This window comes from Didymosphaeria variabile (assembly GCF_027946475.1).
Source record: "Didymosphaeria variabile strain IMI 356815 chromosome Unknown scaffold_5, whole genome shotgun sequence".
Lineage (NCBI taxonomy): Eukaryota > Fungi > Ascomycota > Dothideomycetes > Pleosporales > Didymosphaeriaceae > Didymosphaeria > Didymosphaeria variabile.
The window spans coordinates 4,077,897-4,100,800 of record NW_026611624.1 but is presented as its reverse complement, the minus strand read 5'-3'; the positions used below and the strand labels follow the sequence as shown (position 1 = coordinate 4,100,800).

Sequence of the window (22,904 nt, the reverse complement as noted above, 5' to 3'; positions counted from 1 at the left end):
ACCTCAAGCAGAGGTTATACTCCTATCGCTCTCCACATCAGTCTTTGAATATGTCTACTGGATAGCATGTAGGTTAGCCCAGCACGATGACGTTGCGCCTAGCATCCGAATGTGATGTTAGAATGCTTCTGTATATTTCGAAGCTCCAATCATTTGGCAGAGAGGAGGCTCCTTATAGTCGGTAAGCGCCAATCAATAGTGTCGTGCGACATAAGCACATCTCGCTCTGGGATCCAAAGCAAAGAGAGTCGAATCTTCTGCAACGACAAGCGCCTCCTTGGGGTTGTCACGGATCTATCGACAGCTTTGGCGTTGACGACGTACAAATGCATTGACAGGTGGGGCATCCGAAAGCTCAATGTTATCAGGTTCACGGACGCAGTACATGGCTCATATGCAAAAGTGAATTGATGTAATTTTCTCATGGTCCAAACGCCATGATGATGTGATCAATGCGCAACCCGCCCGCCATACAAAAACATGAAGTCATTCAGATGCCATTACCATATATACAAGCGAACTCAACGAACGGGTATCAGGTCCCAAAGCCCAGCAAGCCGACATCTACTCTTCCTCTGATTCCTCTTCCGCAGTCTGATACATGTTAGCATCTATTCAGATATGTCAGGTTGAAAGTGGACTCACGTTGTCATGGAAGTTCGTGCCGTTCGTCGTCGCTACGATGTAGCCCTTCCTGATGACGAAGTCGCCGAAGTGCTCTCCTTGCTCCCTCTCAACGGCCCACTGCTTGATCATGGGCTTCATGATCTCTAGTATCTCGTCTTCCTTGATCGAGCTCCTGTACAGCTTGTTCAGTCGCTGTCCGTGGTAGCCGCCACCGAGGTACATATTGTATGCGCCGTAAGCCTTGCCGACGAAGGCGACTTCAGCGAGCCATGGTCGTGCGCAGCCGTTGGGGCAGCCTGTCATACGCATGACGATGGAATCCTGTCGCAGGCCCGCCTCTTCGAGAGTGCTCTCGAGCTTAGAGATGAGCTCGGGAAGGTAGCGCTCTGACTCGGCCATTGCAAGACCGCAGGTGGGGAAAGCGACGCAAGCGGAACTGCTGAGACGCAAGCCAGAGAAGTTGGTGTTGTCAAGCTTGTACTTCTTCATCAACTCCTTCATGCTGTCAAGATCCTCGTCCTTCACATTAGACAGAATCAGATGCTGGTTGCCCGTAAGTCTGAACTCGCCCTTGTGCACCTTAGCCACCTCAACAAGACCAGACTTCATCGGGAACTCAGGAGTATCTTCGATACGACCATTCTCGATGAAGAAAGTGAAGTGGTTGAGGCCATTCTCATCCTTTTGCCAGCCAAAGGTGTCAATGTTGGAGTCGAACTTGAAGGTCTTAGGGTCAGCGAAATGCTCACCCCAAAGCTCCTCGACCTTGCTGCGGAAGACGTCGACACCCATGTCGTCGATGGTGTACTTTAGACGGGCGTGCTTGCGGTTCTTACGGTCACCGTGGTCACGCTGGACGAGCATAATCTTCTCGCAGACAATGTGGACTTGGTCGGTAGGAACGTAGCCAAACATTCTACCGGTTTGCGGGTATGTCTTCTTGTTGTTGTGCGTAGCACCCATGCCACCACCAGCGAGAACGTTGAACCCTTCGAGGTTGCCGTCCTTGCCCTTGATGGCAATGAGACCGATATCGTGAGCGTAGACATCGGTGTCGTTGTGCGGAGGAATGGCAATGGTGATCTTAAACTTTCGCGGAAGGTAGACGGGGCCGTAGAGAGGCTCGTGATCCTGAACAGCTTCACCTGCGATCTTCTTCTTCTCCTTTGTCTCGTCATCCTCTAGCCAGATCTCGTGGTAGGCGGTCGTCGACGGCAGGAGATGGTCGCTGATCTTTTGGGATATGGCATGAACCTGCTTGTGGAAAGATGAGTGTTCAGGTAGGGAAGAGCACATGACGTTCCGGTTCACATCACCGCAAGCGGCAATAGTGGTCATGAGAGCCTTGTTGATGGCTTGCATGGCAGGCTTGAGCTTGGTCTTAACGACACCGTGGAACTGGAATGTCTGGCGCGTGGTAAGCTTCATCGTCTCGTTTCCGAGCTTGTCGCTGATCTCGTCCATCTGGAGCCACTGCTTCGGTGTTGCGACACCACCGGCAAGACGGCATCGAATCATGAAAGAGTAGGCCGGCTCAAGACCTTGTGCTTTGCGCTCATCACGGAGGTCACGGTCGTCCTGCATATATGTGCCGTGGAACTTGGTGAGCTGCTGATCGGCGGCCGAGATGGCGGCAGTAGAAGTATCTTGCAGACCCTCCTCGATAGTACCACGGAGGTAGTTGGACGCAGCCTTGATGTCCTCGTTGGTGATTGGCGGTGGCTCATCAGGGAGACCCTCGACGTTGTCGACACCGAGGGCTTGCCAGAGCTTGGGCTCCCACTCACCGTAGCCAGTCTGGTAAGCGTCAGGGTCTTGATCATCTCCAAGACCGCACTCGGTGAGCGGCTTGCCTCCTAGAGTAACCAAACGAGCGTGGAGGTCCTTTCCGGGCTTGTTGTAGTAGATCTTGTCCTCCTTGCGCGGCCAGTAGTGGCTGTCACCGAGAGAGAAGACGGCGAAGTTGACAGTGGCCAGATCGAGGTCGGTAGAGTCCTTCACGGTCTCCCAGAATGTTCGTCCGTTCTGAGGGAACTCACCCTGGCCAGCGGTACTGGTAAGGAGGGCAACGTTCTGTTCGCCAGAAAGGTCCTCAAGAGGGTATTCGTCCATGGCCATGCAGATCGTCTTAAGGCCACGGGCCTTTCCACGCCTTGCGAGGCGCTTGGCAAGGTTCTCTGCGTTACCGTTGTCAGAGGCGAACAGGACAGTCAATGGGTCTCCCTGGAGACCTTCGAGAAGCTTGCTGTACGCATCCTTGGCCTTGCGCTTCTGTAGCTGCCGCACCTCAGTTCCATATGAGCCAGAGAGGTTAGCAGAGAACTCGGGATGTCTCTTCATGACCTGCGAAAGGTAGTTGTCGCGTGCCAAGAACTCCTCCAGTTCCTTCTTGATACGCTCTGAGTCGAGCTGGAAGTTAGGCTCGCCCTTCTCATCGCCTCGCGGATCCCATCTGTAAAGCGGCCAGTAGCCGATGTCAACCGCCTTCTTCGTCTCTTGCAGAACAGTCAGAGGCGAATCCGTCTCCTTCTCGTAGGGCAGGTAGGCGAGAACAACTGACGGGCCATCAAACTTGTCAGCTTCAATCATGGCCTCGAGGACCTGAGTGTAAGAGCTGTACGCCGCTACGGACGCAACGTAGGCGTTACCGAAGTTCATGGCATAAAGACCAATGTCCTTCTTCCTCCTGTTGGCGTCGGCCGCAGTACGCTCCGAGTATGGTGTAGAGTCGATGATGAGCATGTTGACGTTCTCGCCAGAAGCAAGAACATGGTGGACACCGGAGTTACCCAGGTCGTATGCCCATGCATCCGAACCTACCAACCAAGGCGACTCCCGGTAGAAGAGCTTCTTTGTTGACAGAAGCTGGCTGGCTGCAGGCGAGCCATCGTTGCTAAGGCGGGCAATGACTTCCTGTGCAAGTGCGTTGGCCTTGGTGCTATCCTCAGCATCCAGAGCCCACTTAGCCAACCATTCCAGGGGTGCTTTGGTGACGAAGTCGTTGCTCTTCGATGCTTCGCGGACCTCATCGATGAATCGCTGACGGTGCTCCTTGCGTGCGATGAGAGATCCGAAACCGTACTCAGGGCTAGACGAGATCTCGTTGGACACGCCAGCATGCTGCGAGCCAAGCTGGTTCGCAATGAGCAGCTTCTCGCCGAACACTTGGTCCAAAATCTTCATGTAGGCGTTCTCCAGGCTAGGTTGCTCAGCTTGGGTCTTCTTCTCGGTTGGGCCATCAAGGTTACCAATTTGGAGGTTTTGCACGGGCTTCTCGCTCATGAGGTTCTGGAAGATGCCACGCATCGCCTGCTGCACAGTGTCCTTATTGATATATCCAAGCTGGTAGCCAACGACAAGAGGCGAGCTCTGGCTAGACTTCACGGACATCAAAACGTCCAGTAGAAGAGGGCCCCATCGGGTGGTCTGGCGGCGGACCTGCTCAAGAACTGCTATCCGCTTGATTGACGTTGGTAACAGGGGAGCAAGAGAAGCACCGAGCCATGGTCGGTACATCCGGAAGGAAATGATACCAGTGTTGGCATAATCGACAGACCCATCGACTGTGTCGATCTCGGTGGCAAAGACTGCTACATCCGCGCCGAAGAGGAAGATGGCTGCCTCTGCATTGGAGGGTCCAGTGTAGGTGAAGGCATCGTAGGAACGACCAGTTGCGTCCTTGATGTCGGCCCAGATTTGGCTTGCAAAACGGTAGATGTCCTCTGAAGAGACAGGCTTGGAAGCTAAAGACTCGACTGTCGTAGCTGACGACGCAGAGACGCCGCTCGCTGCGCTCGATTCACGCTGTGAGGAGTCTGATGACGAATCCCCTCGTGTGCTGTTCCTCTCGGACACTGGCAGCGATTGGCCATTTTGTGCTGAAGTCGCGGGAGCCACAGATGAGCTAGGGCCCTGGCTGCGCGCGAAGGAAATAGTTGCGCTCCTGCCGTCGTCTGCGTAGAGTCCAGTCTCTTCAGACTTGGTGTTCTGGTAGTCTGCTGCGCGGTTCACATCGAGAATGCGTCGTACGAGCTCCTGGTCCTCCTCCTGAATCTCCTTATCGGCGAAAGCAGTGGATCCTGAGGCGAAGAAATGGATGACGCCCTTGCCCGACTTAGTGGCGAGAGCATGGGCAGTCAATGCAATGTCTTGCGTCTGCTGCAGCGTCTCCGAGTGCAGGAATGTGAAGCCACACTGGCGGATGGAGGTGATGTCTGAGTAGTCGGGGTAGGATGAAGGCTGTACCGACACGTGTATTACGACGGGGTACTGTGCGAGCTTGTAGAGGTGTGGGATCGACTTGATCAGGATGGATGAGGAAGTGGCGACCGAGGTGAGCTTTCCTGAACGAAGGGGCGTGAAGCATGAGAGAAGCGGGTCGGCATTCTCCTGCACAGCAACGATCTGTCGAACTGAGTCAGATGGCAATTTCTTGTAAGGTTGTTGTACGTACCTCCGGCTGTTGCTTCGCGACAATGCTCTGCGCTTTGTCCGCCTCGAGCTTCCTCAGATGCTCTGAGAACTCAGACGGAGTGGCGAGCGTGGGCTGAACCGAGACGACCACATCGCTCGCGAGATGGGCGATGCGTGCCACTGCAGGACACAGAATCAGCAATTGACCCGATGTTCGGAGGGTGAATGTTTTGGCGATGCATGAGTCTGGGGGGAACATGCGGGGCGTCATTGGGCGGGGAGACGTACCAGCCTCTCCAGCAGTCTTGATGGCACCCATAGCTTCGAAGAGTAGCTATGAGGGAGTATGAGGGACAGCGAATGCTGGGAGAGGAATAGAAATACGCGCAGTCGGCATACAGCGCGAGCGGCAGCGGCAACTATGTCGTCTACTTTTTTCTTTGGATGGCCGAAATGGGCTTGGGGGCACATCGAGCACGCAATTGCTCCACGCCCGAAAAGACGCCGGACCTGAAGCGTCCACTCATTGAGCAGCATTTTGTCAGGCACATGACCGCGAGCAGAGACCCCACCCTGGTTACTCACAGCGACTGTCACGCCATGCCGACCGAATGGTAATCGACTGCCGGCGGTATTGCTCGTTGCGCGCTGAGTCGTGTATTACCTGTGCCATGTTGCGCCCCGCGAGTGCAGCCCCGCTGCCCTGCGTGCCTGCCTCTCGCGCTTCGCCGAGGCTCCGACTCCTCCGCAATGCGGCTCACTAATTGGGCCCGTGTACTACCATTGCTCACCACTACGCCACGTTTCCCAATCAGCCCGTAGTAGATACTCTCATGTCGAGTGTGCTGCTACCGCGCAATGACCGCTGGAGACTCCTCAGCCCGCGACGTTGAAGTGCCCGCCTCGCCCCTCGTCCACGATACCCCGCTATCCTTCCCGGACCTGTGCGCCCGCATCCATGACCGCGTCGGTGCGTTTCTCCGCGAGCAGCCCGCCTCGGAACGCCTCAAGAGCTTGCAGCAGCAGACGCGCATCTCGCTGGATGTCATAGAAGAGGCACTGGACAAATATAGGTGGGTGTGGACCAGATATCCTCCAAGGAACATGGCCGCAGGCAGCTCGGGAGTCGTCATAGCGCAGGATAGCTAACAACAACACTACTACAGACTACCTGAGCTCTCCCTCGCATACAATGGCGGAAAGGATTGTCTCGTCCTCCTGATCCTCTACCTCTGCGCCCTACACCGCAAAGGCCTCACCCCCGCCGACCCCAACTCAAACCCCGAGACCGCCATCAAATGCGTCTACATCCAGGCGCCGCACCCGTTCCAAGAAGTAGAGGACTTTGTCGAAGTCTCAGTAAAAACATACTCCTTACATCTCCTTGAATACGCAAAACCGATGAAGGCCGCCTTCGCAGACTACCTCCACGACACACCCTCCGTTAAAGCCATATTCGTCGGCACACGACGTACAGATCCTCATGGCGAGCATTTAAAGCATTTCGATCCGACGGATTCGGGGTGGCCGGCCTTCATGCGCATACATCCTGTGATAGACTGGCACTACGTAGACATTTGGACGTTCATCCGCCACCTCAATATTCCCTACTGCAAGCTCTACGATCGCGGGTACACCTCGCTCGGCGGCACAGACGACACCCATCCCAACCCCGCGCTCGCAGCTGCAAAGCAGGCTGGGAATGGTGACGCAGCGAGTACGTCGAATGGAGCCTCGTTCAGGCCTGCATATGAGCTTGTAGACGATTATGAAGAACGACTGGGACGAGATCGATAGATAGATAGCATATTGTACACACATACCATTTTCCACGTTAAACTTCGTAGATGGGCATTTGATATCCTGGCTAGACACCTATATCTCCACAACCGCAACCTCGTCCTTGGCAGCCTGTTCTGGCTCCGTCTTCGGCCCTTTACCTTTGCGAAAGACTCGCACATCCCTGGGATCGAACCCTCCATTCCCCCAAAGCGCCCACTCAGGCGTCTCCTGCCCTACATAATCCTCCGGCCGCCACCCCACTATCTTCCCCGACTCGTCCGTTCGCGTGCCTTCTACAAGCCCCTCGTTCAGCTCGTAGAACCGCTCAAAGTCGATGCGCGTGGCCCACTTCCCACCCTTCTTGAAGCGCGTCGAATCCGCGAGGAGCACGCAGCACGAGTGCGCGTGCTCAGCCGCAATGCCATACGTCAGACCCCTCGAAGCAAGTTCCTCCGCAAGCGCAGACACAAACGCCGCGACCTCCTCGTAGAAGGGTACATTCTGCATGGTCAAGCCTGCAGATCCGGCAGCCGAAGTTCCGCAGTAAGTGACGCCCTTAACTTCTACGAACCCAGGGAGCGCGCGCTCGACGAGGTCGGCATACCCGCGAACTTCCTCGGCCATGTTGAACCCCTTGACGAGCGTAAGGCGGAAGACGGTGCGCTGCTCGAAGCGGCGCTGCCTGAGGATGTCGAGGCAGGCGCAGAAGCGCTCCCAGAAGTCTCTGTGGAGGGGGCGGTCGATTTTCCGGAGGGAGTCTTTGTTGGACGCGTCGATGGAGACGTAGAGCTGCGTTACAGGTATGAGAGAGGCAAGTTGGGCGGGGTGCTGCGCGTTGCAGACGAGGAAGGTTGATATGCGGTTCTGGTGCATGATGGAGAGGAGCTCATTGATGTGCGGGTAGAAGATCGGTTCGCCGACCAGGGACAGCGCGCAGTGCCGGATGCGCATTGCTTCTGCAAAGCGCTCCGCGCGCACGCCGGGCACGCCTTTCATCATCTTGATTTTCTTGTAGTGCGCGGTGGTTATGCCGTCGTAGATGAGCTCCGGGGCGTCGGTAATCCAGCGCCAGGTGGTGCCGACGGGATTGGTGCCGTGGCGCCAGCAGAAGACGCATTTGTTGGAGCAAGAGAGGGAGGGCGTGGCTTCCATGCAGAGGTGGGATGCGATACCGTAGAAAGAGTATTTGTAGCATGAGCCACGACCTCGGAGGGCGGACTTGGTCCAGCGGCAGATTTTGACGCCCGAGTGCGAGCCGATGATGCTGTAGCCTTGCTTTGTGAGGGCAGCGTGGGTGGGAGAGGTTACGGGGACCATCTCCTTGGGAGCAGAGACGGGCTTGGAAACTTTGGATTTGTAGGTGGTGAAGTCGACGGGTATGGGGCTGACAGAGTCAGAATCGACCATTGAACCTAAGTCCTCAACATCGTCTACTCGTGCCGCTTTGCGAGGTTTCGTGGAGCTGCCCTCGCTATCGCTGTCTTCAGCAACATCTTCGTCCTCCTCATCGCTTTCGGCTGGATCGCCGCTGCCGGGAACACCCTCGCCTAGACCTCTGCCTTCTGCAAGCTCCACGAGCGCTTCTTGCACTCCAATTCGCCACTCTTCTAATCGTACATCCACCTCGCCCTTGACGTCTCCTATTCCTAGTGGATACGCTCTTTTCCTCGCTGTCAACCTCGCCATCCACTTGTCCACCTCTCTTGCCTGGCTACAGAATCCATCCTCTTCCGTAGGCCACCCTTCCTTGTCTCCAAACCCAAACACTGAGTATCCCAACAGTCCGCTGAGTGGCGCAGTGTCGATTCTGAAGTCGTTGTGCGTTTCTTGGAGATTCTCGATGAAATTATCCAGGAGAGTATCGATGTTGTACGTAGGGAGGAGCAGGATGTAGAAGTATTTTACGTTCGAGTCAGACTTCGGCGGGCTGAGAAAGTAGTCGTCGTGCTCGATGTCGGCGAGATCGTGGACCTGAGGTTCGAGATATGAAGCGGATTGGTCGCATCCAGCAGTCCATTCGGTGAAGACTGTGTTAAGTTGAGTAGCATAGCGCTCGGTGGTGCCCGAGATCGATTGAAAAAAGACCAGCGGTTGGATCTTGTCTGTCTTGTGATCGAAATTGGAAGTTGGCGGTGCGCGCTTCTTCGGCACTTTCTTGCCCTTGACAGTCTTTGGTCCCTTTTTGATCTTTAAGACCGGTACAGCCACAACATTGTCTTCCGCATGGTTATCCGCATTCAGCGCCGGCGTTATGGTGGTCGTGTTTTCCGGTAGCCATTCAGGCCTCAGCTCGATCTCTTTCTTCTCAATCGGCGACGAAGGTGCAGGTGATACCGAAACCTTTTGACGACGGCTTCGGAAGTATATTGTGAGGTGTACGATGACAGCGAGCGAAACGGCCGACAGCAAAAGCGGCACGCGATGTTCGTGCCAGATGAGCAGGAGTTCTGCAATTACGTCAGCGCGTGTTATTCACTATCATGAAGAATTTCCATACCATCTGGCAACACCAAGAAGCGATCAAAAGACATGGCTACTGTGGTGTCGCGAAGTGCGTGCCGTTGAGTGGTGGACATGGAACTTTTGCGACGTGTGGGGGATTCGTCGCGGGGCATCCTTGCTTGCCAAGACCGAGGCAGTCTCCAATTGGAATTGCGACATCACTAACCTTGCGATGCTCGCTTTGTACCCTAATTTCATGGAAGAACAACATCTTCATTCGCATCTTGCTTCAGCATGTGACAGTGCATCTACCTCACATGACGTGGCTCTGACTCGAACGCGGATGATGCCTACGAGAGCAACATGTATACGAAGCGTCTTACAGCAGGATAACGCAACCTTCTCGGCGGCAGCACTGAGCTCGATCGGAGAAACGCACGAAAACGTCTTCGTGTGTGACCCGAAGTGCTACTATGGCTACGGTCTATGATAGCTTCAAGAGTTCTTCGGTCTCCAAGAAGCAGACCGAACTCTTCAGTGGCCGATAACTCCACCGTTTACCACGTTTTTCTCCATAGAGTTGCAGAGGCCTTCCTTCCAGTCGGTCTTTTTACTATATTCACTTGCGGTGCCGTTGTCATCATGGTCGACGCCAAGCCTCCGAGGGATGGAGCCAATCTTGTGTTGGCCGCTGAAGGGGGAATATGCCTCATGGTCCTTGCTTTCGACCACGATCACGGTAACACATGCAACAGTCTCCCTAACAACACCACAGCATGTTTTCGCGAGTCGCCAATGCTTGTTTCTTACCTAAGCGGTATGCCCGTCCTGGCCATTGCCAGTACGTAAATTGAGCGATATATGCGGGCGTCGACATTGCACCCCCTACGCGAAGGATGTCTTGGATTTGACTCGGTTAACAATGTCGCTCAGCAGCTGTCGTCCACCATATGGTTGATGGCCATGTCTGGCAATGAGTTGCAAGTCTTTGATATATATCCTGGAGCACCTTCCGAGCAGTTCTTCGCACTTCTCACGCCCGTCTTGCTTGAAGCGTCTTTGAGTGCCGTCTACGTGTTTCACCACTCCTATTCAATTTCATCCAGTGGCCCCAATGCATCGACGCAGCTTCCCACCTACCAACTCAAACTTACTCCAGAACAGGAATCCAGATCGCATCAAGTATCATGCCAATGGTGACCATGAGCACCATCTCGCCAATACCGTGAGACTTAACGACAAAGACAGCACCATAACACGATTCATTCAATGGATCAAAAAAGGCGACCAGGCCGTGCCGTCCGACCGTGTACCGCTCGCAACCGATTTCGACACTCTTCCCTCGACTGCCAGCGGTGAATCGATAGAGTCGAACTATGGTCGCTACAAAGAGGTCCTGGCCTGGGGCTCGTCTTCCACAGTCAAATTGTCCTACAAGCCCGATCCACACCACGGCCCGAAAGCGTACACTTACGCTGTTAAAGCCTTCCGCCAACGTGCCAACGAGTCACAGACTGCATACCACAAGCGTGCCTCGGCCGAGTTTTGTATTGCAACAACCCTTCAGCACAAGAACATAGTTCACACGATCGACCTTATGAACGATGATCACGGGCGTATGTGTCAAGTCATGGAGTTTTGTGCCGCGGGTGACCTTTGCGCTATACTTATATCTGCAGGAAGGCTTGATGAAACGGAAGCAGACTGCTTGTTTAAGCAGATGATGCGAGGCCTTGCATATTGCCATGGAAAGGGAGTTGCACACCGGGACTTGAAGCCAGAGAACATACTACTGACGACAACGGGATGCTTGAAGATATCTGACTTTGGAATGGCCGAGTGTGTGCAATACGCGTGGGAAAAGACAAGTCATCGTTCGAAGGGTCTGCAAGGCAGTAAGCCTTACCAAGCACCTGAAGTCTACACCACAGAGCGTTTCGACGCCAGAGCCATCGACGTTTGGGCCACAGGTGTCATATATGTTGCTATGCGGACAGCGCATCTGATGTGGAGCAAGGCTGAGAGTACGGATGCTGTATTTAAGAAGTTCCTGGTGAGTTGCGGGTCAGGTGAAGGGTATCGACCTATTGAACAATTCGAAGGTGTAAGTCGAAAAGTGACCCAGGGCCGAATCCGCTAATGAGACTATGGTCAGGCACACCGGCGGCAGCTTCTGTATTCAATCCTACAAATGGACCCCCAAAAGAGGATAACGAGCTCACAGATCCTGGAGTCGTCGTGGTTCTCGGATATATTAGTCTGCAAAGCTGGTCAACGTGGGTAGTGACGTATGTTATGGAGCAATTGGAATAAATCCTCCCAAACTGCTTGCACTTCTTGCCTTCGCATATCCTGTCTTTATCTTTGCCGGCCGCACACCCTTGATGCTGACAGACGGGCACGGATTACCAACCACATCAATTCAAGAAAGGCTCGTTAGACGAGTGCGCTATCGATGCTCTATCTGTTGGGGATTGTTGAGTTGGTCTACCGCCCTCATCAAAATTCACCCCACTATGTACCATGGATTGCGTCACGCCTTTCCTGAGGATCAATAAAAGGATCAGGTATCCTGAAACGTGCGGAGTACCAACGCCGTCTTCTCCCATCACAATCATGTCGTCTGAAAGAACATTCTCCGCGTCCAGAAGCCTTGGGCGCAGCTCGATTCCGCTTCCGATCGCCACGCAATCTACTCCTCCAGAACAACCCTCTCTAGACCCTGGTCTCAACACTTCCAATCAGCCAAGAAATGCCACTGGAAACAGCAAATTCTTATACACCGATGGCGATGTTCAGGAGCACCCTCCGGAAGGCAACTCTGCGCCTATCATCGTGTTTCCCGGAGATGATGCGACTAATATCGCAGTGAAGGCCTACTTATTGGATATGCTCACCAAGACGGGTTGGGGTATCGCTGTTGAGTCAGGCAAAGAAATCCGAGCCACGATCAACAGCTTTGTCGGTAACGGCTGGGCGTTGCGGAAGCGCTACGCGGAAAACAGGCTGAAAGACATATGTCCTCTTTACATGACAGTCGTCGAAGATGGGTTCGCGAATCAGTTTGAGGTCAACGCGACCGTCCGATCAAACATTAGCAAGTGTGTCATGCGCGAGATGGAGCGATATTTCGTAATGGAGTATAAGGCGCAGCATAGAAAGCAGTACGGTAGTGACGGAGATGAAACATTGACTAACGCCTCGCCGGAGGGGACTTGCACAAAAAAACCTCGTGATGCAATTCCGGTGGAGAATGAGGTTCTGCAGTTTCGACAACGTGCCCGGAGCAGAGCGACCTTGCCAGCTGAGTGGATGAGTAACAGTCTACGCGGCAGGACACAGTACGTAAAATGATTTGAAGCGCTTTTCGCAGTTACCGACCACAAACAGATCTCGCCTCAGTGACCACACAAAAGTCCAGCCGCCACCGATACCGAAATTACCTCGATTCAGTGGTCAGTTAGTGTTTATCAATAAGACCTCTGCCTTCCCTCTGGAGATGGATATCATCCCTTCAATCCAACGTCGACACAGCATCCAAAGCAGGAAGCACAGCAGCTTACCCGCAAGGGAACGACGACCAGCTACGAGGTTCGGCCGACCAGGCGCGTCGACGAACAAGAGAAACTCCATAGCAAATCCATATCACACGGTCCCGGGCTCCTCGAGGCCGCATCCTGTGAATTCCTTTAGAGGCAGACCTGTATCTCACGCGACCAACGATGTTCGTCGCAGCACATTAAGACGCACTCGGTCGCATGAGCTCGTGGGCGATGCGGACGACCTATGGTACTCAGCCTCTACCGCCACTTCAGAGGAGGGGAAAGAGGGTAAAGCCCCAGAACAAGTCAAAGTCAAGGAGCTCAGTCCGGATGCAAACGAAGGCGTCGACGCCACGTTGCACGCAATACCTTCGCGCATGGAAGCCCATGACAACACAGCAGGTGCCACGGAGGTTAACGCGTGTTCGACACCAGCCACTCCAGACGGTAATAAGGTCGCTGAGGATGCCAGTGCATCAAAGTCTACAGACAAAGCTATAAAGCCATCGCAGACTCAGCGGCCCATGACCGCTGAGTTTGCACACTGGATCCGTACCCTTCCCTCAAAAACACCAGTTAAACCCATGATCACACTTCCACCCTCTCCCAAGAACGTGTACAAAGGAACACCGGAAGATCCTAATGCAATTACTCCAGCACTGCCCGTTTTCGGTCCCATTGAATGGGGTAATAGTTCCACGATTAATGATATACCTGTTGGTAGCAAGACGCGAAAGATAGCTGAGCAGGAGGTAGAGGAAGCGAGGGCGCGGACTGAAGAAGCGACGGCATCAAGGCAGCATGTAGCTTTGACGAAGGGTAAAGAAAGGGCAAGGAGGTGGCTGAGGAGGGTGTGGGAAGGAATTAAGTTGCGTCAGCATGGAAGGCCGAACATTCGCTGAAAGATCGGGTATTAGACATCGATCACAGAAGGGTGGATACTAGCGAGCATTGACGAGTGGCGGAACATTGCTACAGGTTGATGTGATAGACTGGTGCGACTATGGGGTGCATGCGTGGTATCGTGTTCGTACGTTGTCTTAATTACCTAATAACTTCAAGGTCAGACATTACTCATGAGCTCCATCGACGAAGTGCCAAGCAAATAAAGCAGTGAACCCCAAATTCGAAAGTGATAAGACACGTTCCGAACATACGGTGGAACAGACGATTGTGGGCAGCGAAATCTAGGTTCCCAAAGGAATCAACGCGAACCTGCTCCAGGCCGATGTTGAGCGGGCGGCAAGCGTACAAAGAATCTCGGAACGTTGTCTCGACTTCCTAGTTTGGTAGTGCGCGATTGCTCGGCATTGGCTCCGCCGACTGGTCACGAGTCTCGGCGGACGTCCCGATGAAGGAAGCAAAATTTCACTGCCCGTTGTCGGCTCAAATCTCAGACCTCTCCACATATCAGGAGAGTACTGGGGCTGGATTATGGGGAAATATTGTTATCACCGTGTAGTTCAAAGGCGAAACCGGAGATATATGGTCTCGACTTGTCTAAACGTGGTTAGCGTGCAACTACCTCATTCTCCACCTGCGGCTTCCGTCGGCTCTCATTTTGGGCGCGAATCGCAAGATGGTCTACGCAACAGGTCACGAGTACATATTTGAGGAGGCCAAAGGGTCACTTTCGTCCGCCATTCCAAGTCTCCTCACAGAATGCGTTCACGAATTGTCACTCGGGCGCAGCCACTGCGCGTAGCAAGGATTCAAGCCTGTGCTCCCATCACCACCACACCTACAAGTACACCATTTCGCCGGAAAGAGGCTGCCGTACAACCTAGAATACAGACACAACCACAGAACCGCGTGTTCAAGGAATTACCACTTTCCGACCTCGTCCGCACACTATCCGTCCTTTCCGTTGCCGCCCTACCAGCACCTCTCTTATCAGCAATCATCGGCTTCGTCCGAAGACACAGCAGCTCCATTGTCTCGTCAAGAATTCTATCATGGCCAATACGACGAACATTCTACAAGGCGTTCTGCGTCGGGGAGTCCAAGTCCGAGATTGCCGCGAACATCGCCACTCTTAGATCTAGAGGCATCAATGGCGTGGTGCTCTCTTTCGCACGCGAGGCGAAGCTTGACGGGTCTGAGACAAATGCAGCAGCTGGGAAGGAAGACCTGGCGTTGAAGAGCTGGGTGGCTTCCAACATCGAGACGATTTCCCAGGTTAGCTCTAGCGATTATATCGCTGTGAAGTTCACGGGAGCCGGTGCCAAAGCCGTGCAGGCGATGCAGAATTTCAAGTACACGGATTCCACCATGGTCGACGGCTTGAAGGCGCTCAAGGAGGGCATGTTTGAGGTCTGCGAGTTCGCAAAGCAGCGAGGTGTCAAGGTCATGGTTGACGCGGAGTCATCATTGCACCAGCCTGCGATTGATTACCTCACTTTAGAAGCAATGGCCAAGTACAACACCGAGGGCAGCGCTCTCGTGTTCAACACCTACCAAATGTAATTAAACGCCATTATCTTGGCTTATACGTCCACTAACTCAGTTCTAGGTACCTCAAGGCCTCTCTCGAAAACCTTAAGTCACACCTCCAGATCGCCAGCTCTAAAGGCTACACTATGGGCATCAAGCTTGTCCGCGGCGCATACATCTACGTCGAGCCCGACCGTGCCGGTATAATCCAAGACACCAAGCCCGACACCGACGCCGCCTACGACGAGGCCGTCGACATGCTCCTCCGCGGCACGCACACCACAACCGAAAAGCCCTGGACCGCCGAAGTCATGCTCGCCACACACAACACCCAGAGCGTCGACACAGCAATGTCCCTATTCCGATCACGGCCCGCTGGAAAGCAGCCGGTGCAGAAGCTTGTCTTCGCGCAGCTAATGGGTATGGCTGACGAAATCTCGATGAAGCTTGCGAATGACATCAAGGCTATTTCTGCGGAGACAAAGGCGAACGATGTTAGCGTTTACAAGTACAGTGTTTGGGGGAGTCTTGAGGATTGCTTATTGTATATGCTGAGGAGGGCGGAGGAGAACCAGGATGCGGCGGCGAGGAGTAGAGTGACGGCTGGGCTGATGCTCAAGGAGATCGGTAACCGCTTTGCGTTTTGGAGATAGATATGATACCAAGATAATGAATAGATGAATGAATGTAAATAATCAATCAAGTATCAGCAGTCAATTTGTATGAGTTGGGAGTCGAGTGATTTGGAAGACATGACTCGGTCTCTCTGTTGATTCGATGCTGTCCCGGTCGCTGCGCCGCCTTAAATTCGGTCTGGGCTGATCTGTTGCGAACTTTTGACAGGCGAGCTGAAGTTCAGTGCACAAAGGCGGCGAGTGTTGGTTGTATCTTTCGATAGTCTTTTCGTTGTATGCCAATTCTTATTCTAATGCAGGCTCTGCGCGTTTGTCTAAAATTAAATGCTGATACTATGCTTCGAAAACATGACTCCACCACAACGCCATCGCTAAGTCAATGAACGCCTCACAAACAATGCTTCCAATCACAAGCCCCTAAACCTCTTGCCCCTCTTTCCTCTTCGTCTCTTCCTCAGTCTCCGTCCTCTCCATATCCCCCATACTCTCCACATCCGACGTCCTCCTCACAACCTCTTCTCCCCCTTGCGCCCCCTTCCTATAACTCCCCGGCCCATGCGCTCCATTCGGAACATGAAATCTCAAATCAACACGCATAACCGCATAAAGATACACGATCATGATCTCAATCCCAAAATTCATGAAATAAAACCAACCCTTATAGAACCGCGTTGGCTCCGGTTGACTCAACGGCACAGGCGTCATCCACGACGTACCCGCGCGGTACGACGCCCCAAGACAACACAGCGTCGCGCCCGTAAGAAGAACATAAATCTTCGTCCTATGCCTCCCCTGCCCGAACTTCTCCACCTCTCTCTTCGACGCTCTCGACAGCGCAAGACTCAGTCCCACAATCGGAATCGGTAGAAAAGATACTATCGCGAACAACGTCGAGCCATACAACTGCAGACTCCTATCGATCGTCTTCGTACGCGGCCTCAAGGTGTAGAAGCTCTGCACCACGGCGGTAATGAGGATTGCGAGGGTAAACACGATGACGACGTATAGACCGATGAAGACCCAGCGGATGAAGGGGTGCCAGCCGACGGGGTGGTGGGCGCGTAGAATGCGTTGGGACCAGATGAGGTTTATGATGAAGATGAGGAGGATGCCTGCTGCGACGAAGATGGAGGCTGCGATGGCGAGGCGGATGTTGGTTGGGAGGGAGACGGAGGCGATGCGGAGGGTGCAGGTTACGATGCGGGCCATGCAGAAGCCTGGTTGGGGGTTAGTGTCGTGGAGGGAGGTAGGGTGTGAGATTTAAATCTGGGATTTGGGTGCGGATGATAGAGTGACGAGTGCACTGTTGACGCGCAGGGTAGAAAGTGCTCATGATAGCGGATGAACGTGTGCGGACTCACCGAAGATCATGGCATTGAAAAGGAATTTATGGCCTCGCCGCCTGTTGTATTGGAAGATGGTCATGTGTGTCGCTGCGCCGATCATGTATAGGAAGAGGAAGACGGCCGTTGTAGGGATATCGACATTCTTTTTAGCTATTCCTCCCAGCGACCAGGTGGTCGGCCGGTATGGGCCTGATGTTGGCTAGGACTTATTAGCATCGTGTTTTCATTTGCGCTCATTTGAGCAGAGGAAATGCGCGCAGTATCAGAAAGAACGTTTATGTACTGTGTTATACAAGTATAGGCAAATCATAGGCCGACTGCGCTCAAGTCGTGTCCTGTAGCCTTAGACATAAGAACATCGCTACTCACCTGGTGTGTACTCATACCGCCCTGTTGAAGATAGGCCAGAAACTGAAATCGTCTGCTTCGCTATATTTCGAGCACTCAGCCGTGTCAAGAGCGCGTTCTGCGTGTATCAAAAAGTGTGTAACCCTGCCCAGCCCTACGTCCCCCCTCCCTTTATGTACATCCAAGGCTGTACGCCTAATCAGCCACAACCTCCCAGAGACATTCGAATTCTCGAGACTTGACCTGAAATGGCCTACATTTCGTGCATAACCCATGCGATCTGACGTCGCACGCAAGGATCAAGGGGCATCGGCTATTCGGTGTCGGTGGTTGTCTGCTCCGACTACAGCGCGAGCGCAGGCCTAGCGCCAAAGGAGGTTAGAGGCGATCGGGCTCTCGGGCTTAGCAGCAAGTTTGCACCGCCAGCCTTTGAAAACGCCGACTATTATTCATTCAAAGTACGCCGGCGCCTTCTGTTCTTTGTACAATCGTCGTACGCGACTCGGACGCCGACCCCTTGCACACCTTGTCTTCGGTCGGATCGGAACCAGGTCGGTGTTGGCAGGGCGGTTCATAATCTAGGCGGGAGGATCAGTAGCACTACCCTGTTCTTTTCCTTTTCAGGCGTCACACAGAAGGCTTACATTTTTCTGGAACTTCCACTTGGTTGAGATACGTTTTATGACGGAAGAAATGATTGACTATGCTGTTTCGACAAGCATACCGCTCCGACTACCATAATACGGCAATGACAAATTCGACCCGAATAAGCAAATATATCGATTAGATGTCGCTCATAGCTGCGATGAGTATTGGCACATGTCAGCATACCCTTCCTGGTAAATGATGTTCTTGCGTTATGCTCCCAACATCAGTATCCCACTTAGTGACCACGCGTTGATGTGATACGAAACCACTTAGACTATGCGCGCACACTGAGCATGCCATCGCCCATCGCCCATTAATCAAGTCCTGGATACTGCGACCAGAATCCATCTTCGTCTCCGTTCTTCATGCCGTACATGGCCTCCCCCAAAGTATCCCATCTCTTCAGCACCTAGGTCGAATCCTGAATCTCGCAGATCCGGGTCATCGGGATCAGTGCTTTTGGGGGGATCATCTAAGCCCCATCGACTGATGTCCACACTGGCCTCTTCGTCCAAGTCGGAAGATTCAGACGTATCATCCTCGCGGGACGGAGCTGTGATTCTAGCAAGTTGATTCCGGACAGTGTTCTCAGCGGTATCACGAAGCGGCGATTCTGCAGAATCCTGGCGGAGATCTTGAAATTCAAGTTCGACCGAAGGATGCACAAGGTCCTGTTGGGCAATATGCTCGTTGAAACCAGTGCCGCTTCCTTTTGGGATCATAGGCGAGATCGGACGAGACACTGGAAGAAACCCATCTGCCAGCTGTAGCCCGCCGCTCATTTCGTGCACGCGCGTGTCGGCTTTAGATGTATCTGTGGGAGGGGCCAGGCGTCAGTAAATCTCGCTAAGTGTACTAAGTGCAGAATGTGACTGCGTTTACAAGTACTGCAGACGAGCTCCTATGGATTATACTAAACTGCGTGTGCTCGCACGAGAGTGGGCATGCACGGAAGCACAATCAAAGGTAAGAGTACGTGACGTTAACGTGGGGTCTTTCCTAGGATGATTCTAGGGAGGCTTTCCTTACGTACCCGCATGTCTCTTCCTTGGCTGCGATCGCCTTTTTGCTTTCGACGTAGAGATGTTGAGCAGCTCATTCCCTTCGAAACCGTCGCCGAACGAATCTAGTCCGGGTGATCGAAGGCCTCTATCACGACGCGTAGAAGCGTGAACACCCGAGGAAACCAGGATGCGGTATTCAGACGGTCTAGATATCAAAGATCTGGCCTGTCTTGAAGCATGCTTGACCATGAAGGTCGCTCTGGCCTGCTTCGGGTCGCCTGGTGGTTTTGCGCGAGAAGTTAGTCGGCAATCGCTCAGCTGGTCTGGTAATGGGCCAAATTGTGAATCTTGAATGGGGTCAAGCTCTGCCACCGGACTGGCGGACACGACGCCTGCGTCCTAGGGCAATGTGGTTAGTCTTCACTAGCGTTGTTTGGAAGCATTCAAGAACGGGTTCTTACACCCGGCAATGGCAAACCATCTACCGTCGACGCTCGCACAAACACGAGACCGTTCTCGGGTAATGGATGCTTTTTCCGAGCGTTCAGAACCCCCATGGGTTGCTTCGGCTGCTTCTTTCCAGCAGTGTAGACGATCTTCTTCTTCCGTTTGACTACTGGTGCTGCTTCAGTGAAAGCCGAGTGCCGTTGTTCCATGACTGAACCTGTCTGTGCGTACAATATTGAGGGAACAGTGGCGCTTGATCTAGATCCTGCTCGAGAAATATTGCCGTCTTTCGACGAGCTTGGTTCCTGAGAGGTTCTTCCACGTGACTCAAGCTCTGCAGGTGGCATGTCATCGTCTGGTAGGCCCGCGTTCTCGTCTTGCGCTGGTTCTACCGCTGCTGCTGGCTTTTGATACATTGATTGAGTTGCACCAGGTAAGCCATCTTGTTTTGGTAGTGGCAATAGCGCCTGCCTGGTTCGTTGAAGACGTTTCGGTCGTTCAGGCACCTTTCCCATAACGCGAAGGAATGCACTTAATCGCAATTGATTTCCGTGGAAGTCGGCAGCATGAGCCATCATAGAGTCACAGGAATGACTCGGCTTTTGAGTTGCGTATCCGCAGGCATGGCAATGCAGAGTGAATCTGGGTGACCAAGACGCGCTTGAGGAGTGTTCCCGGAGCGAGGTGAGCTGATTTCAAGGATGAGCAGATGACAGGTCAGTTTCAGCTGTTAGCAACGATAGCTTATCAGCATTGGCAAATGATTCTGGAGGTGAAGCATGAAGGAGGAACGAGAGAAGGTTGGCACGGTTGTGCTAGAAACTGTGGGGAAGTCGCGACACGACTAGCGTCATCGCTTCCTGACGAACAAACCTGGGCGCGACCGCCAACTATCTGTACAACGAATACGCGACGAATCGTCTACGAAGTGCGAGATTGATCTGGAGGCTGTGGCGTGTGACATTCGTCCTATATAATACCATGTCCTGGCCAGCCACTCCACAATGGGCCGCCGAGCACCCCGAGTTGGAGATACCGGAGATTGACGAGAGCGACGATTTGGGAGAGCTTGTGAGAAAACTCTCTTTGTGCGTAACCCTACACAGCTGCTCGACGCTCCGTTGCAATGAAGACGCCGCTCGGGGCTACATTGTCTGCCCTCCCTCCTCGCAAGACGCGTGCTGATAGCGAGGCTATAGTTACATCGTCGAGGCCATTACACTCCCTCATAGCTTCGAAGAGCTCCGAACCGTAGCCTCCGCGCGTACCCTGTCGCCCCTCATCCTATACTTGACGAACAACTGCCATCATCGTGCAATCATACACGCGCTTTTGGCCTTGAAGGCTCACTTTGCTGCGCTAGAGGAATCGAGCGACGAGCCTGGCGTCAACGAAGCTCGAGGATATGCTTGCGAATATGTAGCCTGGCAGTTCCTGACCAGTCTCACCGAGCGTGATACAATTGATTTCCTCCTTTATGAGATTCAACCAGCGTCATCGTCCAGCGACCGCGATTCGGATATAGAGCGTGAACAGGTAGACATATCAGCGCCTGTCACTGAAAGTAGCGCGCTTCTTGATGATGGGCGCACCTCGTCCTACTTTGGAACGGATGGCGTACATGGTGTCGCTATGACTTCATCAGGCCAGTCGGACGAGTTCACGGCACAATTTGAAAATCTTAGTGCCCTGGAGATTGCAGCCGTATCGAATAGCAAAAAGTTCCTTAGGCAACGGCCTGTTCAGAAAATCATCAACGGTCTCTGGAGGGTATGTTAGTTCTCTTCCTAAGCTGACAGCCTGCTTACAGTCTGCGTAGGGGGACATTGTGTTTTGGGATTCCCTCGGGGTAAACTCAGTGAAGGAGCCAAAGCTTTATAACCGCCGAAAAGCCGATCCATGTGAGTGTCTGCTATTGCAGTCTTTTCAGAGGCCTTCGGTTTTATCATGTTACTAACCCCGCGTGCGTGATGTAGTCTGCCGCCTTCGAGTGCCGCGGTACCTTAAGATCTTTGAGACTCTCTACTTTGCGATCTTCCTCGGTCTCTACTACGTTGTCCTCACGCACCGAAGCTTCTCCTATGTAACCTCTGCCGAAGCCTTGCTTTATGTGTGGATCGCAGGATTCGCATACGACGAATTCGGAGAGTTCAATGACGCAGGCCAAGTGAGCTTCTACACGGCCGGACTTTGGGGAGCGTGGGATCTCGTAAGTAGCCATCTTGATGATAGACGCCACTAACATTCGGCTAGAGCATCGTTGTGGTTGGGATCATATTCTGTGCCCTTCGTCAGTCATACTCTTGCCACAATGTGTGCCGTTGCTTACCTGTGGCACAGGAATCGTTGGGCTCAATGTACAGGGTGACGCCTCCGATGGGATCCTCGATCTTGCATACGACGTTCTAGGCTTAGAAGCTCTGTTCCTTGTGCCTCGTATTTTCGCGCTTCTGAGTCTGAATCCATATTTTGGAACTTTGGTAAGTTGATCAGCACCGTCGTACCCATCACACTGTAACGGTATCTCTTGGCTGACTTTATTGACAGATCCCGTGCCTCAAGGAGATGGTCAGTGTGCCAATCAGTAGCGAAGCCTGATTGGATAAGCTAATTTCCAATGACACAGACTAAAGACTTCGTCAAATTTTTGTCTCTTGTTGTCATACTCTATCTTGGTGAGAGCATATTTGTGGGGCTGTCAGATCTGTTGCTTACCAAATTGACTTGCAGGCTTCCTCACTACGTTCGTATTGCTCGCAAGGGGAACTTACAAGCCCAGCGAAATGGTCGGTCATAGTAACGCAAACGAATGTTTCCCCGAGCTGACGAGGTCGCAGAGCTGGATATTGATCAAAGTCTTTTTTGGGTCGTCTTACTTGGGCTTTGTGAGTGCAGCAGTCAACATAATGATGGCTTAGTTTATTGACTGATCGTCTAGGACGTGGCGCAACAAATGTATGGGACACTACAGGAGCGATGCAACGCCAACTGACAGTCACATCAGATCTCCGTATTTTGGTCCACCCGTCATGGTTTGTCTGCCGTTCCGCAGATGTCCGTGTTTCGCTAATCAGGCTGATAGCTCATCTTTGTGGCGCTAACAAACATCCTTCTCATCACTTCACTGGTTTCGCTGCTATCCAACAGCTTAAGCAAGGTATGTCGGATAATTCTTAAAATCTCCACATGTCCGGGTGGCCAAGTACAAAGACCGCCTGACTTAAGCGCCTTCTAACG

At 53.1% G+C, this 22,904-nt stretch overlaps 9 protein-coding genes across 9 annotated transcripts; 5 read left to right on the top strand and 4 right to left on the bottom strand.

Annotated features, from left to right (window-relative positions):
* Positions 1–564: 564 nt before the first annotated feature.
* Positions 565–5,359, bottom strand: MET5 (Sulfite reductase [NADPH] subunit beta; the record flags this gene model as incomplete). Its single annotated transcript, XM_056216573.1, has 4 exons — positions 565–594; positions 646–5,031; positions 5,081–5,220; positions 5,329–5,359. 4 exons carry the CDS (start codon positions 5,357–5,359, stop codon positions 565–567), a joined length of 4,587 nt encoding a protein of 1,528 aa, XP_056070820.1.
* Positions 5,360–5,898: 539 nt separating this feature from the next.
* Positions 5,899–6,837, top strand: FAD1 (3'-phosphoadenosine 5'-phosphosulfate sulfotransferase; the record flags this gene model as incomplete). The annotated part of the gene is made up of 2 exons (XM_056216572.1): positions 5,899–6,113; positions 6,207–6,837. 2 exons carry the CDS (start codon positions 5,899–5,901, stop codon positions 6,835–6,837), a joined length of 846 nt encoding a protein of 281 aa, XP_056070819.1.
* A 78-nt stretch (positions 6,838–6,915) lies between these two features.
* On the bottom strand, positions 6,916–9,353 carry YPO7 (Fe-S oxidoreductase; the record flags this gene model as incomplete). The annotated part of the gene is made up of 2 exons (XM_056216571.1): positions 6,916–9,269; positions 9,320–9,353. The coding sequence occupies 2 exons, from the start codon at positions 9,351–9,353 to the stop codon at positions 6,916–6,918; spliced, it is 2,388 nt and encodes a 795-aa protein (XP_056070818.1).
* Positions 9,354–10,221: 868 nt separating this feature from the next.
* On the top strand, positions 10,222–11,404 carry SAT4_2 (serine/threonine-protein kinase HAL4/sat4; the record flags this gene model as incomplete). The annotated part of the gene is made up of 2 exons (XM_056216570.1): positions 10,222–10,229; positions 10,429–11,404. The coding sequence occupies 2 exons, from the start codon at positions 10,222–10,224 to the stop codon at positions 11,402–11,404; spliced, it is 984 nt and encodes a 327-aa protein (XP_056070817.1).
* Positions 11,405–11,880: 476 nt separating this feature from the next.
* N0V89_007808 (uncharacterized protein) lies at positions 11,881–13,708 on the top strand (the record flags this gene model as incomplete). The annotated part of the gene is made up of 2 exons (XM_056216569.1): positions 11,881–12,522; positions 13,028–13,708. 2 exons carry the CDS (start codon positions 11,881–11,883, stop codon positions 13,706–13,708), a joined length of 1,323 nt encoding a protein of 440 aa, XP_056070816.1.
* Positions 13,709–14,468: 760 nt separating this feature from the next.
* On the top strand, positions 14,469–15,892 carry N0V89_007807 (uncharacterized protein; the record flags this gene model as incomplete). Its single annotated transcript, XM_056216568.1, has 2 exons — positions 14,469–15,268; positions 15,319–15,892. 2 exons carry the CDS (start codon positions 14,469–14,471, stop codon positions 15,890–15,892), a joined length of 1,374 nt encoding a protein of 457 aa, XP_056070815.1.
* Positions 15,893–16,291: 399 nt separating this feature from the next.
* N0V89_007806 (uncharacterized protein) lies at positions 16,292–17,083 on the bottom strand (the record flags this gene model as incomplete). Its single annotated transcript, XM_056216567.1, has 1 exon — positions 16,292–17,083. One exon carries the CDS (start codon positions 17,081–17,083, stop codon positions 16,292–16,294), a length of 792 nt encoding a protein of 263 aa, XP_056070814.1.
* Positions 17,084–18,533: 1,450 nt separating this feature from the next.
* Positions 18,534–20,242, bottom strand: N0V89_007805 (uncharacterized protein; the record flags this gene model as incomplete). Its single annotated transcript, XM_056216566.1, has 2 exons — positions 18,534–18,925; positions 19,699–20,242. 2 exons carry the CDS (start codon positions 20,240–20,242, stop codon positions 18,534–18,536), a joined length of 936 nt encoding a protein of 311 aa, XP_056070813.1.
* A 406-nt stretch (positions 20,243–20,648) lies between these two features.
* Positions 20,649–21,446, top strand: N0V89_007804 (uncharacterized protein; the record flags this gene model as incomplete). Its single annotated transcript, XM_056216565.1, has 2 exons — positions 20,649–20,755; positions 20,867–21,446. 2 exons carry the CDS (start codon positions 20,649–20,651, stop codon positions 21,444–21,446), a joined length of 687 nt encoding a protein of 228 aa, XP_056070812.1.
* Positions 21,447–22,904: the final 1,458 nt, after the last annotated feature.